The sequence below is a fragment of the Rhinatrema bivittatum genome, chromosome 4, assembly GCF_901001135.1.
Source record: "Rhinatrema bivittatum chromosome 4, aRhiBiv1.1, whole genome shotgun sequence".
NCBI classification, from domain to species: Eukaryota; Metazoa; Chordata; class Amphibia; order Gymnophiona; family Rhinatrematidae; genus Rhinatrema; species Rhinatrema bivittatum.
Genome location: NC_042618.1, coordinates 103,287,704 through 103,306,021, shown reverse-complemented (window position 1 = coordinate 103,306,021; position 18,318 = coordinate 103,287,704). Strand labels below are relative to the sequence as shown.

Here is an 18,318-nt window from a genome sequence, read left to right as displayed (position 1 = left end):
CACGGAAAGCAAACTTGCTTACTTGATGCTTGGCAGTATAAAGTATCCTATCTTATTTTTTCAAACTACAAAGTATATTTATAAATCTATGAGGAATATAGTTTTGTGATGTTCCCTTTGTAGATTCTTGTTGCTAAGGGTGTAAAAGTAAATCAGAGCAGCTAGAAATTATTACTACCAAGATCAAATATGATCCTAGCAATCAAGCTCAGAAGAAATGTACTTAATTTATTCTTTTTGCAGAAGATACAAAATAACTAGATCACTTACTATCCATTTCCTTCCTGGTACCAAGCAGTACTTTTCTCCAACTGATTTTTAGAAATGTATCCTATTTTAAGATCTTAATCTGTGTACCTTGGACCTCTAATAGACCTATTTCTTATAATTTTGCAATTATTTGTGTAATAAATGCAGTTCTTCACAATTTTTCAAAACTCTTTTTTAGTTTATAAAATTTGGTTTTGTATTTATTAAGGGTGTATTCTATTAAAAAAATCCTGTAGCTTTAGTTGCTAAAGATCAGACCAACTAAAAATAAGCAACCTGATGTATTTACTATGGTATTACTAATTAAGCTGCCCCTGAACTTAAGTGTTTTGATTTTACAAATGACTAAATTTATCTAAATTACTTGTTACTCTGCCAACCAGTATCAAGTTTTATTCTTTGTAGTCCATCCCCCGAATTAGTGGGTTAGTCTATCAAGCTAGAATGGAAGATGGGGATGGGCGTACCCTTCCCTTTCCTTCTCTTCTATTTTAAACCTAGGCATTAATAATATCCAACAAATGAAAAAGCAATTCAGAATATCCCTTTTTTTTTTTAATAAAAAGAACAAAAGCAATTAAGAAAAAATATCCCCTTCAAAATAAGGTCTCTGCAGTTGAAATCAAGCCAGAAAAATTACGTTTTTTAGTTCATCTCCTCCAATAATGGAAATAAACTAAGAGGGTGCTATCAAGAGCTAGAGGGTGTATGCCTACTACATATGCTAGGAGTACGAAAGATGGATACTGAACTTACAAAAAGTGTCACCCTTTTCAAGTTGCTTTGCATTTATGGAATCTTTTATGGCTTTTTTTATTTGTTTTGTTTTTGTTGGGTTTTTTTTAACTTTTCATCTTTTTGGTTGCAATTTTATTTTTTTTCTTAAAGCAAGTTTGTAATGATGCTCTATACTGACTGTCCCCTGAAGACAGTATGGGAAATCTAAACTTTCAGCAGCTGAGGGCAGTTAGAACCAAAATATGGAAGGGAGAAAAGAAGGTAGGAAAAGGTGTGAAAACATTTACTAATAAAGTAGAAAATAAACTGTATATAGAACATGGATTATTTCAATGTGTTGGTTACCTGCTATAGAGAATAACAGTGTTCTTCGCTTTCTGTCTTAGGATGCAGAATGCCAGAAGGAGTTGGAGGAAATGCTGATTGAACTTGCCGAATAAGAAAATTTCAATTGACTGTTCTTTCTAAGATCTTTTAATGATGGGTCCTGTGAGAGGTCAAGTTTCAGTGCATAGATCTTACAATGCTAAAGATTCAGGAAGCCAAGTATAAGGAATCTGGAGCAACAGCTGAAAATTCCAAGTGGTCATCCCAGCATTTTCCAGGATGGCGAGTCTGGGGGGAACTAGAACTGGGTAGCACCTGAAGCACAAGTACCTTATCACTCACTCCACAGCTTAAGACTCCTTCAATAGTAGTCTGCCATATTTGTTTCGTTTTAACACAAGCACACATCTGTCTCATCTCCTCTCCACTTCTTACCTCTTTGAATTTTCAAATTTGTTTTATAAGCAACATTGTAAACCTTGCAAACGTTGCAGGTTTTCTACAAGTAAGAGGTGTGAAATGAATACTTCATCTCCAGAGCTACTGTCAACTGTGCACTTTTTGAAGGGAGGGTCCCAGCGGCACACCGAAAGTGCAGCAGAGTAGTTTGGTCTGCTGCTTTTCCTCTTGTCTCTAACTTAGGCGCCGCTGTAATTTAAGAACAGTCCTCTGGGCTGCTGATTTTCTTTACAACTACTGACACAAGCAGGATGCCTTGGACAGTTTCTGTCTCTACATTGGGGCATGATTTCTCAGCCCATAACACACTGGAGAAGATTCTGACCCAGGCACCCATGCTTCATTACTTGGGGGCCAATAGATTCTTGGAAAATATTTAAAAAAAAAAAGTTATAGAAGTTTATAGAAGTTTTTTAAAATGCTTCTTGGGCCATCTTTGTGAAGGATAAAGCCCCATTTCTACTGTTCTAATGGAAAACGTGCTTTTAAAATCAGAGCCGTAATGAGATTTTTTTTTTTTTTTTTTTTTTAATAAGCAAGCACCTTAAAATATTAGCTGTCCGGTTCCAATGAAAATAAAGAGTAGGTAATGACTGCTTAGAGGTCAGTGTTCAGTAAGCTAGCAAGCAGCAAAATATCCAGGGAGAGTTACTTATGTAATGTTTCCCAGGTATTTAGCAAGACTTACACTCAAAAATATGCTACGAAATATACTCAGCTGAAGTTACGCGCATAACTTTATTCTGATCGGACTTGTGCACGTAACTTTAGCCAGAGAGCTCTCGATGTGTACATTCATTGGCTAAAACGTAACCACACCCCTAGGAATGCCTCAATTGATTCCCCTTTTTGTCCGGATAATTTCTATGTGCACAACACTTGTACCACCAACAGCTGTAAATTTTTAACACACTGCTTTTGTTCACATAACTTGAAAACTTACCGTACTTGCACATAGGCTTTTAAATATTGACCTCTTGGTAACTAAATGTCTCCTGATTGTATCATAACTGACCAGGTCACACAGAGAGAGTTACTGCCCAGAGTACTCCATTTCTGCCTTTTGATTCATGAATGGATAATTTGAATGTGACTTTGATTAATATTATTATGATGTATGAAATTATGGAATATGATGTGACAATTGGAATGTGAGATTAGATGTGATAAATGAATGAAGAAACATTTAACATCAGACTATGTGTTTTGCCACTATATATGTGACTGAAGAGTTTTCATGTGACAATTTTTAGACTATTGAAGAGTATAATTTATTCAGACAGATTGCCCTGCACACACATTCACTACAGATCTTTCTGAAAGTAGTTTGCTTACCGACCCTTTTGCCATGGGGAAGATGTCATAAGCTCTCTTTTCCTGGCAGTTTTCTAAGTCATTCAGAACCAGGGTTGGGATCCTGATGCCATGAGCCCTCATTCCCAACTGTTTGGCAATATTTCTTATATTTTATATTTTAGGGTACTCTCCAAAGTACTGAGTCTGATCATTGCAGCGATTGTCCTAGGCCAGGGAACAAACACCCAGTGCTTTTTCCAGAACCCTAAATCTGGCCATTTTTTAGTCACTTTTGAGTGATTATCATGATGCCCCCCCTCCCCTCCCCGCCCTCCAGGGGTTCCACAGCATCTCCAGTCCCATCCGAACCAGAGAGTGAAAGACTCATCTCAGGGATCGAACCAGGGACCACCTGCTTGGCAGTGCATATCACGGCCACCGAGCCAGCCTGTTTATTTCTGGAAAACACATCAGAGGCAGACCTGATGGGGATCTTGTGAACTCTGAACTAGTCAAGGTGTCAGGATGCTGGATTCTTTCATTGCTTGGGACTGGTGGAAATAGAATCTCTTAGCTTTGAAGTAAATTGGGTTAGGAACGTGCTGCTGAAGCCAGCATTCTGAGGGTGAATGGATTATATTAGGATCATAAGAGGCTTTCTGAGAGAAATGTTAAAAAAAATATGGTAGTTTTTGAGGGTAATTTTCAAACGGCTCTCATAGCAGTAAAATCTGCATGTACGTTGTACGTGCAGAATTTACCAAGTATTTTCCAAAGCATACTTACATGGATAAGCTCATGTTGAAAATTTGCAGGTAATTGGCCAGAAATGCATTCCTTTTCCTCTTCAGAGGGTATGATTTGTGTGCACACATTTACACACACACTTTTTGAAATAAAATAAAAAATTTGTGATTAAGTGCTGTCTCCAATACCCTGGAAAACCTCTGCTCAGGTTGAAAAAAAATACACACAAAACCAGGGTAACAGCTGCTTATGTGCATGAAACAAACCATGTTTTATGCATTAAATGGCTTTGAAAATTACCCTTTAAAATCATATGTATAAGTACAGTTGTAGATGGAATTCTTTTCGGTATGGGAGAGGTAATTTGTAAACGGGAATGTAGAGTGAAAGCTTTCACACATGAAAGTCAATGCCAAGGAACGGATGTGTGAAGATGTGGTATGCAGTGTTCTAATGCTATTTCCCGTGCTGTATTCAGCCTTCTGTTCTTATTAATTTGTCTGTATCTGACTTTTCTATACAGGGCTTGTTTTGTGGGTCCCTCCCGACACAATTTTACTGGCAAAACGTGGCCATGTTGGGGGGACTGTACAGTAAACAAATATTGAAAATAAATCTGTTTGCAAAATTGAAACCTCTGCATATGAATGATACCTTCTCGTCAATGAACAGATTGAACTATCTTCACACGTCCATTCCTTGGCAGAGGTAATATATATGCAGACATGCACGTTCTCGCTAAATTCTGCTTGGTAGTTTTCCCTTTTATTAAATTCAGATGTATTCTTATATTCTTTGCACCTGGACAGGGTTTGTTGCTGCTGGCTGATTGCTTATCAACAGTTCCACATCTGGAATTAATCTGCTTTGTGAGAAATAGTAATATAGTAGGTGACAGCAGATAAAGACTAATTGGTCCATCCAGTCTGCCCAGATGTTATAGTCCAAACTGCTAAGGATGTTTTCCAGCTGCCAGCCATAGAAGATTGAGTTCTTCTTGGAGATTGCTTCTTGCCTAAGTCAGTTTTTATTATCTATTAGTTTGCTGCTATCCAGCCCTCATTCTTACTCCTAAACTTTGTAATAATCTAAATAGCTACCAAAACTAGTGAGGTGGTTGCCCATACATCTGGTTTCTTAGGCCCTCTGACCCTGCTGGGGTGGTACTGGCCACAAGCATTGACCTTCATGGTTTCTGAAGAGTTTCAGCCTGTTGGTATCAATCCAGCTGGCCTATGAGAGGGCTGATGATTGCAAGCTTGGTAAATATGAGCAGCCTTAATGGCTTTGTGATTGGGCAAAAAATGGAGCTCCTGCTACTGCATCCAAGGATATCTCCTCCTTTGTGGTGAAGAGTGTTTGGGCCATGGTGGACAGTAAGCTGTAGCAGTAGCCCAGGGCACTCCCTAAAAACAGGCCATAGTGGACAGTGAACTGATAAAGATTTTACCATTGTTGCCAGTACTGTGGGTCAGGACATTCCCTGCTGCTGGGCCATGCTGGACATGAGTTGCTGTAGTCCAAGGTGCACCCTGCTACCGGGCCATGATGAAGACAGGGAGCCGCCATCATGGAGATAGAGGGAGGCAAGAAAAGAAAGAATCTGAAGGAAATGGGAAGGGGAGAAAGAAGAAGCTGGAGGCAGGAAGAGAAGCAGAAGAGGTTGAAGCGAGGAGGAAGAAGGGAAAGAAAACGAAGGTAAAAGGAGAAGATGCTGGAAGGAGAAAAGGATAAAAAAAAACCAAAGCCAGTGTGGGAGCAGCGTGTGCTTTCGGTAGCACTGCAGGGATCAGAGTTTTTGAGAAAGGTGACAGTGGTAGCATGTGTGTGTTGTGTGGTAAGAGATGATGACCACTGCACAGGAGCCCTGGCAGCTCATTCTAGTAAAACGTAAGCTGTTGCTTGAGGAAAAATTTTGTTGGCCAGTCAGTGACCTACTTGAAAATCAACCAGGGATCAATGCTTTTATATGTATTGGGAATAAGCATTCTCGAGGATGGAGTTACAGCTGTGCATATGCTTTCATGCTTTTTTAAAGTATTCGTATAAATTACCATACACAAGTTATGCCCTGCTTGGAGCAGGAGTAACTTTGTGCATGGACACTTATGTGCATTCCTTACCAATTAAGGAAAGATTTTCAAAGTAAACTTGTGTGCATAAGTTCGCTTTCAAAATCCGCAATAAAATCTGCATGTATATTTACTGCTTTGCAGGTAGTTAAGAAAAGCAGAGTTGCTTACCTGTAATAGGTGTTCTCCTAGGACAGCAGGATGTTAGTCCTCATACATGAGCGTCATCACTGGATGGAGCCCGGCACGGAAAACTTATGTCAAAGTTTCTAGAACTTTGCCTATGTACACTGAGTATGCCCAGCATTCCCTACACAACGCATCAACATGGAGTCCCTCTTCAGTCTCGTAACAGAATTATGATAAAAAATAAAATAATAAACCGTAAGAGAAACCCAACTCCGTTGAGTGGCGGGTGGGTTTCGTGAGAACTAACATCCTGCTGTCCATGGAGAACACCTGTTACAGGTAAGCAACTCTGCTTTCTCCTAGAACAAGCAGGATGGTAGTCCTCACACATGGGTGAATCTGTAGCAACAGATTGCTCCCCAACACCAAATGGGACCAACAAGCACCAACCAGGTGCCAACGGGCACAACAGCAACAATGCTGTTGGTAACAGAGAGGGAGATAGCCTGTACCCAAACAATGGGCCCTAGGCAGGGAGAGTTGGGTTCTATACCTCGAAGAGATTCCAGAGGACAGACTGGCAGAACCTACTGTCACGTAGGCCATCCCTAACCAGACAGTAGTGTGATGTGACTGTGTGGAGGGAACTCCACGTCGCAGTCTTGCAGATCTCCATGGGAACTGCTTGCAAGTGGGCCACCGATGTTGCCATGACTCTGACAGAATAAGCCTTGACATGACCCCCAAGATGTAGTCCTGCCTGGGCATAACAGAAGGAGATGCAATCTGCTAGCCAATTGGATAGTGTCTGTTTGGCAACAGCAACTCCCAATCTATTTCTATCAAGAGTAATGAAAAGTTGGATGGGACTGTCTGTGGGCTTCTGTCCTCTCCAGGTAGAAGGCTAAGGCTCTCTTGCAAGCCAAGTGTGCAGTGCTCATTCGCTTTGGTGCGAATGGGGCTTGGGAAAGAATGTTAGCAGGACAATTGACTGGTTAAGATGGAAGTCTGTCACCAACTTAAGCAAGAACTTAAGTTGGTCTTGCCCCCATGACCAACTTAAGTCACTAGGACCTGGAGCTTGCTGACTCTGTGCGCTGAAGTGACTGCCACAAAAAATATGACCTTCCAGGTCAGGTAATTCAGGTCATAGGTGCGCAGCAGCTCAAAAGGAGATTTCATCATCTAAGCTAATACCACGTTGCGGTCCCAAGACACAGCGGGAGGCCTCAGGGGAGGCTTCAACTGAATTAGGCCCTGAATGAAGCGTACAATTATAGGCTGTACGGAGATAGGAGTACCATCTACACCTTGGTGGTATGCTCCAATTGCACTTAGATGAACTCTAACGGAGTTGTTTTTTAGGCCAGTCTCTGATAGGTGCAGAAGGTAGTTAAGCAGTTTTTGTGTGGGGCAGAAGAAAGGATCTAGAGCATTCTGCTCACACCACACGGAAAACCTCCTCCACTTCAAGCCGTAGAACTTTCTAGTGGAAGGCTTTCGAGAAGCTATGAGAAGCCGAAACACATCTTTGGAAATATCCAGCAGCTACAGAATCAGCCTCTCAACATCCAGGCTGTGAGTGACAGGGCCTGGAGGTTGGCATGCTGAAGCCTGACCTGATCCTGCATGATGAGATCTGGGGAAGTCCCCAAACTGATCGGTTTCAGGAGGGACACAACTCCCAGAGGAGTGGAAATCAAACCTGTCTTGGCCAATGAGGGGCTATGAGGATCATAGACCCTCGGTCCTATCGGAGCTTCAGGAGAGTCTTCGTTACTAGAGGAAGCGGAAGATATGCGTACAGAAGATCCTTGCCCCAGTGACCAGCAAAGGCATCTGAAGCTGGTTCGCCATCTGACCTGTACATAGAGCAGAACTGAGTCACCTTCCTGTTGCAGGGGGATGCAAACAAGTCCATGTCTGGGTTCCCCCAGAGGCAAAAGAGCCAATTTGCCACCCTTTAGTCCAGTGACTACTCATGGGGCCTGAAGGTTCAACTCAGTCTGTCCGCTATCACGTTCAATGTTCCGGCCAGATACATGGCCCAGAGCTCCATCCCGAGGGACAGAGCCCAGGACCAGATCTGGACCACTTCCTGACACAGGAAGTATGACCCTGTGCCTCCCTGCTTGTTGACATACCACATTACTATTTGGTTGTCTGTCTGGATCAGGACAACTTTGTTGGACAGCCGATCTCTGAAAGCCCATAGAGAGTGTACCTGGTCGCCCATAGCTCCAGGAAGTTGACTTGACATTGTGCTTCCTGGGTGCAAAGCCCATTCATATGAGCACCCCACCCCAGGGTGGATGCATCCTTGGTAAGGATGTCCTCAACCTGGAAGAGATTGACAGGGGCCAGTCCCAGTGCCCCTATCCACCAGTAGCATCAACGGAGCAGATGGCCCCTCCAATGTCGATGGCTCGGTGTCCATCGGTATGGCTCCACAGTCCTTCGGCATTGATGCCACCAATGTCGATGGCTTGCACTTTCTCATAAGAATATAAGATATGCCATATGAGTCAGACTAAGGGTCCGTCAAGCCCAGAATCCTGTTTCCAACAGTGACCAATCCAAGTCACAAGTACCTGGCACGTACCCAAACATTTGATAGATACCAAGCTACTATGGTTTATTAATTACCGTGATAGCAGTTTATGGATTTATCCTCTAGGAACATAGCCAAACCTTTTTTTAACCTGCTGTAACCACATTATCTGGCAATGAATTCCAGAACTTAACTAGGCACTGAGTGAAAAAGAATTTTCTTCGATTTTTTTTAAATGAGCTACTTGCTAACTTCATGGAGTGCCCCCTGGTCCTTCTATTATCTGAGAGAGTAAATAACTGATTTACATTAACTTATTCAAGTCCTTTCATGATTTTGTAGACTTCTATCATATCCCCCCTCAGTCGTTGCTTCTCCAAACTGAACAGCCCTAACTTCTTTAGCCTTTCCTCATAGGGCAGCCGTTCCATGCCCCTTATCATTTTGGTCGCCCTTCTCTGCACTTTCTCCAGTGCAGCTATATCCTTTTTGAGATGCGGTAACCAGAACTGCACACAGAATTCAAGGTGTAGTCTCAACATGGAGTGATACAGAGGCATTCTCCATCTTCTCGAGGCGAGTGCGACGTCCCTTCAGGTTCATTTAGTCGCTCAAGCTGCACCCTCAAACGTTGTACGATTCTCCCAGGCAGAGGATAAACACATCGTGTGGGTCTGTGATGGACATAGTCCTCGGGCACTGACGGCACCGAGAAAAACGTGACAAGGCCATGATGATACGAACTGAAGGGGTGAAAAACGACAACAGAGACGGGGCGATTGATGATGGCAAGCACCAAGGCATCACCACCACGAGGGAATGGAAATGAAAAATAAACTTATCAAGTCACTGAAAAACCTGACTAGAATACAGGGAAACCGAGAGGGACCCGCACGTGGGGGAAAAAAACGATCAGTGGAAAGTTTTCCAAATCCGTTTTTTAAAACAACTAACAAGAGCTCAGTAACCGTGAGGCAAAAACGCCGCAGAAAAAACGAGACTGAAGAGGGACCCCGCATGGTGTAGGGTATGCTGGACATGCTCAATGTACCCAGTCAAAGTTCTAGAAACTTTGACATAAGTTTTCCATGCCGAGCTCCATCCTATGATGTCACCCATGTGTGAGGACTACCATCCTACATGTCCACCTTCTCTGTATTTAGTGGAATATCATTTTATTCTTTAGTATTTTATTTTAGAGGCACAGCAATTACTTTGAATGAATCTGGTTGAACACTTAGGGGTAGATTTTCAAAGGGTTGCGCATGTAAGATACTCGCGCAACCCCCAAAAACCTACCCCCTGCCTCCTCTTGCGCGCGCCGAGCCTATCTTGCATAGGCTCGGCGGTCCGGGGGCGGGGCCGTGGGTGGACATGCCGCCCCTGGACATGCTGCAGTCCAGGGGCATGTCCGAGGGTGTAGCTGCGGTCCGGGGGCGTGGCTGAGTGCCCCGACACAGCGGCCTGTGTCGAGGCCTGGCCAGCCTGCACGCGCAAGTTACGCCTGCCTTGGGCAGGCGCAACTTTCTCAACAAAGGTTGGGGGGGATTTAGTGAGGGCTTGGGGGATGGGTTAGGGAGGGAACGGAGGCAGGCTGCTCGGCTCGGCACACCCCCCTGCGCACGCCGACCCTGGATTTTATAACGTGCGCAGCAGTGCGCGCATGTTATAAAATCGGGCGTAGATTTGTTCGCGCCGGGTTGCGTGAACAAATTTACGTCCGCGCATATGTTTTAAAATCTGCCCCTTAGAATTGTGAGAAACGGAGAGTGCCCCTGAAGAGAGATTACCTTAAATCCTGTTTATATTTTCAGTTCTGCAAGCAAACTATGCAATTCACTGTAAAAGATGCATATCTTCTGACTTGGCTGCATCTACTGCCCAGCAGCAAATCTTCAAATAAAGAAGGGCAGTATTAACAAGTTAGGGCAATTTCTCTTGTGATTTTGCCACTGTGAAATTGCTGCTTGATGGTGAAGTCAGGGCATATGAATTTCAGAGATGACCAAAACGTCTTTGGTTCATTTTCAGGAAAAGAGAGAAAAGGAATAATATACAAGTTCTGCTTTGGTGCAGGAAAGTTTAAAATTCTGATTTCCTGACTCTTCCACATTTTCATAATGCTTTTCCATCCTACAGCATGATTTTTGTTTTATTTTTCATTGAATTTTTGTTTTTCTTGGAAGCTTCCTGCTATGTGCATATGTTCACACTGCAGGAGGTCTGTCCTTCCTGAAACTGTGAATTAACAGTTAAGGACAGTGTTTCTCAAACCGGTCCTTGATAACCTCAAGGCCAGTCTGATTTTCAGGATATCCACAGTGAATATACAGAAGATATTCATTGTGGATATCCTGAAAACCAGACTGGCTAAGGAAACATTAGGGGGTGCATCTTAAAAGTCTGGCGCATGCCAAAGCCAGGAGATACGCCAGTATGTGCGGCCGATGCATGCCGCAAGGATTTTAAAAGGCACCCATGCACGTGCGTATCTCTAGATACGCGCACAAGGGAGAAAGCCCAAGAAAGGGGTAGGACATGGGCATTCCAGGACTTTTAGCACTTTTAGCACAATTCTGGTCGCCGCATCTCAAAAAAGATATAATTGCGATGGAGAAGGTACAGAGAAGGGCTACCAAAATGATAAGGGGAATGGAACAACTCCCCTATGAGGAAAGACTAAAGAGATTAGGACTTTTCAGCTTGGAGAAGAGACGACTGAGGGGGGATATGATAGAGGTGTTTAAAATCATGAGAGGTCTAGAACGGGTAGATGTGAATCGGTTATTTACTCTTTCAGATAGTAGAAGGACTAGGGGACACTCCATGAAGTTAGCATGGGGCACATTTAAAACTAATCGGAGAAAGTTCTTTTTTACTCAACGCACAATTAAACTCTGGAATTTGTTGCCAGAGAATGTGGTTCGGGCAGGTAGTATAGCTGTGTTTAAAAAAGGATTGGATAAGTTCTTGGAGGAGAAGTCCATTACCTGCTATTAGGTTCACTTAGAGAATAGCCACTGCCATTAGCAATGGTTACATGGAATAGACTTAGTTTTTGGGTACTTGCCAGGTTCTTATGGCCTGGATTGGCCACTGTTGGAAACAGGATGCTGGGCTTGATGGACCCTTGGTCTGACCCAGTATGGCATTTTCTTATGTTCTTATGTTCTTATTCATCAGCGCACACGCCAGGGTCCTCTACCACGTAACTTTGCTTCTGCCATGGATAGTGTGTAAGTAATAAAAAAAAAAAAAAGTAGGCTAGTCAGCGGGGTTTTAAGGGTGGTACTGACTGACTAAAATGGTGGCTATTTAACTAGGGGGTTAGGAAGTCCTATCCTTTCCCTGGGCGAACTGGGAATGAACTGTGGAATCCAGTAATTACGTTGGCACACGTGTCTACTAAAATCCCCCCACTTACACAGTAGACACAGCATTTGCACACGTCCAAATAAAATTGTACATACATGTACGTGTGTACAGCCTATTTTATACCAGGTGCATTTATACATGCATATGTTATAAAATGGCCGCATCCTTTGGTGTGAGCTGGCACACACGCGTCCTATCCACCAGTAGCATCGACGGAGCAGATGGCCCCTCCAATGTCGCCCGCACAGCTCTTTAAAAGTTACCGTCTAGTTCAGGAGATGAAAATCTCCTCTTCAGCTATAAGGTTAGTGCTTCCAGCATCAACGCAAAGAAATTTGTCAAAGTAAACCTACAAATGTTGTTCCACTCTTGTGGTCCTAATTATTATGTGCTGAGAGTGAATTATCTTGTTGCATGAGAGATGGCATCTCATATAATTTTGCAGAGAGCTGTGAAAGAATGGTTTTGAATGCCCAGACAATTTAATATTATAACACTGGACATTGTATTTAACTTATAAAACACCGGCAAAGTTCATAGTAATAAGTGCTTAATATGTGTGCATGGTTTGGTTGCATTTTTTATTGGAATGAAAAAGTTAAGATGGGAAAACAAGCTCCACGGGTTTTGGTGTAATAGGTGAACATAAATGCCATGCTGGGTCAGACCAAGGTCCATCAAGCCCAGCATCCTGTCTCAGACAGTGGCAATTCCAGATCATAGGTACCTGGCAGATCCTAAAAAGTAGATTTGGTTTTTGTTCTCTAGCAGGGATAGCAATATTCTGTTCTACCTGGCTAATAATGTTTTATGGACTTTTCTTCCAGGAATTTATTCAAACCTCTTCTAAACCCTGCCATGCTAGTGGCTTTGACCATGTCTTCTGCCAACAGATTCCTCAGTTTGATTATGTGCTCAGTGGAAAAAGTACTTCATATTATTTGTTTTAAATCTGCTGGGGGTTAGTAGCATGGAATGCCCCCTTGTGTATTATTTGAAAAGGTAAAAAGTCCTTTATTTACGCATTCCATTTCGTACTTAATTCTATAAACTTCTGTCAGGTCCCTTCTCAGCTGTCTCTTTCCAAGGTGAAGAGCCCTAACTCATGTAGCCTCTCATTATAGGAGAACTATTCCATCCCTTTTTATCATTTTTGTCACCCTCTTCTGATCTTTTCTGGTTCCGCTATGTCTTTTTTTGAGGTGGGATGACCAGAATTGCTCTCAATACTATGGCTCAGAGCAGAAGCAGTATTATAATTTCCATTTTATTTTCCATTCCTTTTTTAGATCTTTTCTAACATTCTATTTGCTTTTTTTTTTTTTTTTACACTGCTGCACAATGAGTTGAGGATTTCAATGTGTTGTCCACAAGAATTCCAAGATTCTTTTCCTGGGTGGTGACTCCTAATTCAGAACCCAACTATGCATACCTGTAGCTGGGATTATTTTTCCCTATGTGCATCACTGTGCACTTTTCCACATTAAATTTCCACTGCCGTTCAGTTGCCCAGTCTCCTAGTCTCAGAAAATCCTTCTGCAGTTCCTTGCAATCCGCTGCTGTTTTAACAGCTGTGAATAATTTTGTGTCATCTGCAGACTTGATCACCTTGCTTGTCATTCCCTTGTCCATATCATTTATGACTATGTTAAAACAGCATAGGTCCCAGTACCGATTCCTGTGGCATTCCATTAATAACCTTTCTACATTTGAAAATTGACCATTTAGTCCTACTCAGTTTCCTGTCTTTTAAGCAGTTAACAATCCATATAGAACACTGCCTCCTATCCCATAAACTCTAATTTCCTGAGGAGTCTTTATCAAAAGTCTTCTGAAAATCTGCATACACTGTATCAAACCGCTCTCCTTTATCTGTATGTTTACTTATACCTTCAAATAAATTTAATAGATTTCTAAGGCAAGACTTCCCTTAGCAAAAACCATGTTAAAACTTCCTCATTAAGCCATGTTTGTCTGCATGGCAAGTAATTTTTGTTTTGAAGAATAGCTTCTACCGTTTTGCCAAGCACCAACTTTCCCAGAGCACCTGCCAGTCTTCAAGTATTGTGGCTGCTTTAAATGATAGGTTACAGATTAGTAGTAATAGGTTTGCAATTTCATGTTTGAGTTCTTTCAGGACCTTGGAGTGGATACCATCCAGTCCTGGTGATTTTATTACTCTTTAGTTTTGCCATTTTGATCTATTACATCCTCCATTGTCACAGAGATCTCTTTTAGTTACTCAGAATCATCACCATCAAAGAATATTTCTGGGGTGGGTATGTTCCCAACATCCTCCTCAGTAAAGAGTGAGGCAGAGAATTCAGTTTGTGCTATTTCCCTGTCTTCCCTGCTCATCTAGCAGCCCAGCTGACTCCATCAAAGGTGTTTTACTTTGAATGTACTTGAAAAAAATGTTTTTTTTTCACTCTGAGGCAAGCTGCCTCTCATATTCTTTCTTGGCCTGTTGTATTGCTGTTTCACTTTCAGCTTGCCACTACTTATGCTCTTGCCTGTTTTCTTCATTTGGGTCTGCTTTCCTTTGTCCTTCAACTGCCTCTTTCACTTCACCGTTATATTATGCTGGCAGTCATTTGGTCTTCCTTTTACATTTTTTTGATGCATGGGATATATATATATATATATGCCCGGGCTTCCAAAATTGTTTAAAAATATCATATCCACAACTCATTTGCAACCACTCCTTTTAATTTTTTTCTAATTTTTTCATTCTATCAGAATCTCCATTTTTAACATTATATGCTACTCAGGGCCAGTGCGACCGGGCGTGTATACCGTGCATTTGCATTGGGAGGGGGGGTGGCCAGCAGCAGCAGGAGAGGCTGCAGGGCCACCGGCAGAATTCAACCCGCTGGCAGCTGAAGGGAGGAGTCCGCCACCGGTGCAGCTCCACCCACAAGCGGCTAAAGAAGGAGCCACCGGTGGAGCTCAACCCCCTGGTGGCTGAAGAAGGAGCTAATGGCCGCCAGAAGAGCTCAACCCACTGGCGGCTGAAGAAGGAGCAGCTGGTGGAACTCAACCCGCAGGTGGCTGAAGAAGAGGCCGCCGCTGGCTGAAGAAGAGACCCATGTTTTTGTATGAGCACCTGCACACAGCTTCTGTTCCTCCCTCAAGCAGGAAGGCTGTTGGGCTGTGGTGGAGCTCATCTCACCATGGCCCAATGACAATAGGAGACCCTGTATGTATATGTGTGTGTCTGTGAGAGCATGTGGGTATGTTTCTGTGTGAGAACATCTATGTGTGCTTGTGTGTGTCTTTGAGAATGTTTGTGAGCCTGTGAGAGCCTATGTGTCTCATATAGGCTCTCACAAGCACACTCACACAAACACACACATACATAATGTATTTGTGAGGGAGAAAGAGCCTGTATATGTGAGAGAGAGAATGTGTGAAAGAATAAATGTGTTATTGTGGGTGTATGTGAGAGGGAAGATAAAATTTGTACAGCCCTACCTCCCCCAATCCACGATGATCTCAGAGTGACTGGAAATCAAAATATCCCAGGTATTGAGAGCAGGAGATTTTTAAATTCTTATTTTAATTATTGGGTGTAATTTGATGTTTCTGCTCTTTTGAAATATTTAAGTTTTGGGAGGGGAATAGTACATGTTTTAATTATTGGATATTTTATTCATCAGATGTTTAAAAATATTTTATTGGTGTTTGGGATATTTTGGATACTCTTATTTATTAACTAGTTTGAAATATTTATTTTTTTACAAATATATTATACTATTATGATGTTTTATATTTCTTGATTTTATTATTTAATGTTTTATGAAGAATGGTAAAGTTCCTGTTTTCAATTACTCAAAAAATAGTCCAACACCAATGCATATGATGCAGTGACCAAATACAGAAAAAATGTGTGCATGCCAGTTTTCGATATCTTATTTATGAAAAAGGACCATCATACCACCCTGCAGTATTTGAACTTAACTTTGGTTTAGTACTAATACCTGGCCAGGGTCACTTATAATCATCAGACCTAAGATGGTAAGTGTCCATATGAAAAAAATGTTTAGTAAGTTTTAGAAATGCTTATCACACTTATCTAGAACGGAGCAATCCAAGAAAACCCAATGCAAAGGAACCCAAGTGTATACATCCTTTAAACAGTCCAACAAGAAAACGCCCGACATGACATCATGTTTCACAGTAAACTGCTTCAGGGGCTCCCAATGTAAATACTTTATCAATATCTGGAATAACGGTCACACCTTTTCTGTAAATACAAGATATAAAAATGTTTTTTGAGAGGCCACTTCACAAAAAGGACAATGTTCATGTTACAAATAAAAACACTCACTGAACACCGGGACATCTCAAATGTGTCAGTTCGTTATTCTGGCGCATGTGTTTGAAATGTTTTATACGTACACCTATGGTAAACATCATTCATGCAGAAGTGACATAATTGTCAATCTTACCACTAACATACGGAGAAACGTCTACAAGATACATTTTTTTAAAAACCCTCATTCAAGTTCCTTAAGACCTTGCAGAGTAACTGTTTGGAGGCGATATATCCATCTCTGTTCAGATTGAGCAAGTTTTTAAAATCTCCACCCTTTCCAAAGTGCCGAGATCTTATCCAGGATAGTCCATTTAATGTCTTCAAATTCATAGTGAAAATGTTGGAAATGGGCAACCAAGGGACCTTCCATCTTACCTTTTCCATAAATAAGATATTGAAAACTGGCATGCACATGTTTTTTCTAATGTTTCTGTTTTTCCATTGTTGCTCTGCATGTAGAGGCTGATTTTTTATGGGTTACAGTTCAGTTCTCAGCACATTTCTGTTGATACTTTCTGATCTCTTCATTCTGTATTTGGTGAGATTCTGACTGTGTTCTGCATATGTGACAGAGGTGAGGGGTGGGGGCGTGTCAGTTTTTAAAAATATAGTTTGCAGGAGGGAGCTGGGCTTTATTTGATGGGCCAGGACAGAGACTAAATGAATCGTGGGGGGAGGGGAGCAGCACAGTAACTGTTTGCACAGGACAGCAAAAAACCTAGCACCAGCCCTGATGCTGCTGCAGTAGTTTTACTCCGTGTCCTCCGTCCGATAATTGTGAAGTTTGATTGCATTATGATTGCTATTGCTAATCAACCCCAGCACTACAATGACCCCTTGCACCAGGTCAGACAATCCACCAATGATTAGATCTAAAGTAGATGTCCCTTTCTTCAGTTCTAGGACCAACTGCTCATGACATAGTGATTTACAGCATCTAGAAACTTAACCTTTCTAGGGTGTCTAGAAACTTAACCTAGGGTGTCTAGAAACTTAACCTTTCTAGGGTGTCCCTTTGAGATCCAATCAATACTGGGATAATTGAAATTTCTGATTGGTTGCCAAATTTATTTGCCTTTTCAATTTCTGCTAGCATTTCAGTCTTTCTTCTTGGTCAGATGGATGGTATGCGACCAACTACTATACTCTTACTTATTATACATGGAATTTCTATTTTGTTTCCTGCAGAATTTTTGTCCTGCTTGACTATATGCAATCTTTTACATATAGTGCCACCCCTCCATCAATTTGATCTTTGTCTTAACACATTGATATAATTTATACCATGGTATCCATGTCGCATTGCTTATCCTTCCACCATGTCCCTGAGATGCATGTAAACTGTATATAATTGCAGTTCATAATCATTTCCTTGAATGAGAGCATACTGTGCACACCGAGTGAGGGCATAGAATGTTCTACCAATGCAGTGACCTCTTTATGTTATATGAATGCCCTCTGATGCTTAGTATTCTGTCTCAGTATAAATAAGAAGTGTTATCTGCCTTGAGAAGGTAGCTTTCTCCAAGGACAAGCAGTATGAATCACCCCCACACAACTAGGTGATGTCATCCAACAGAACCAATGTGGATGATCTCCCAGATAATTCTGGAAAGGCTGGAATTCCTGTCCACAAATCAGATCATAAAGCCCCTTCTGTCCTTTATTATCTATGGTAACAGATGTTTTATTTCCCATGTGATTCATTCAGTGAGAAATTTTTGCAATTCAGCCTCCTCTGTGTCATCTTCTGCTCTTCTTCACAGAAAACCTTTAGTTGGTATTTTTCATCACTTTCTTATTTTTCCAATGCTACGTTGACACAGTCACTTGGTCCTGAGGTAATATTGCATTATTTTCTTAACAAGGCTTTTATCATGCCCTCAGATTGGTCCCCATTTTTCCAACAAGATTTTGAATTGTGTTGTGTTATTTGTTTTTCTTACAATAACGAAAAAACTAACTCCTTAAAGTGTTGCCCTTGTTGCAGTTCCAAGATGTACATAATTAATCATCATTACATCTGCATACAATGT

General features: G+C 41.8%; 1 protein-coding gene across 4 annotated transcripts in view; it reads left to right on the top strand.

The window, feature by feature from the left end:
* The window catches only part of RMDN3 (regulator of microtubule dynamics 3), a 167,575-nt gene extending 164,586 nt beyond the window's left edge, over positions 1 to 2,989 (top strand). For all 4 annotated transcript variants that reach the window (XM_029598573.1, XM_029598575.1, XM_029598574.1 and 1 more), the window contains one exon: positions 1,395 to 2,989. In XM_029598573.1, the coding sequence (XP_029454433.1) occupies positions 1,395 to 1,448 (54 nt within the window). In that variant the 3' untranslated portion in view covers positions 1,449 to 2,989. The remainder of the gene's footprint in view (positions 1 to 1,394) is intronic.
* Positions 2,990 to 18,318: the final 15,329 nt, after the last annotated feature.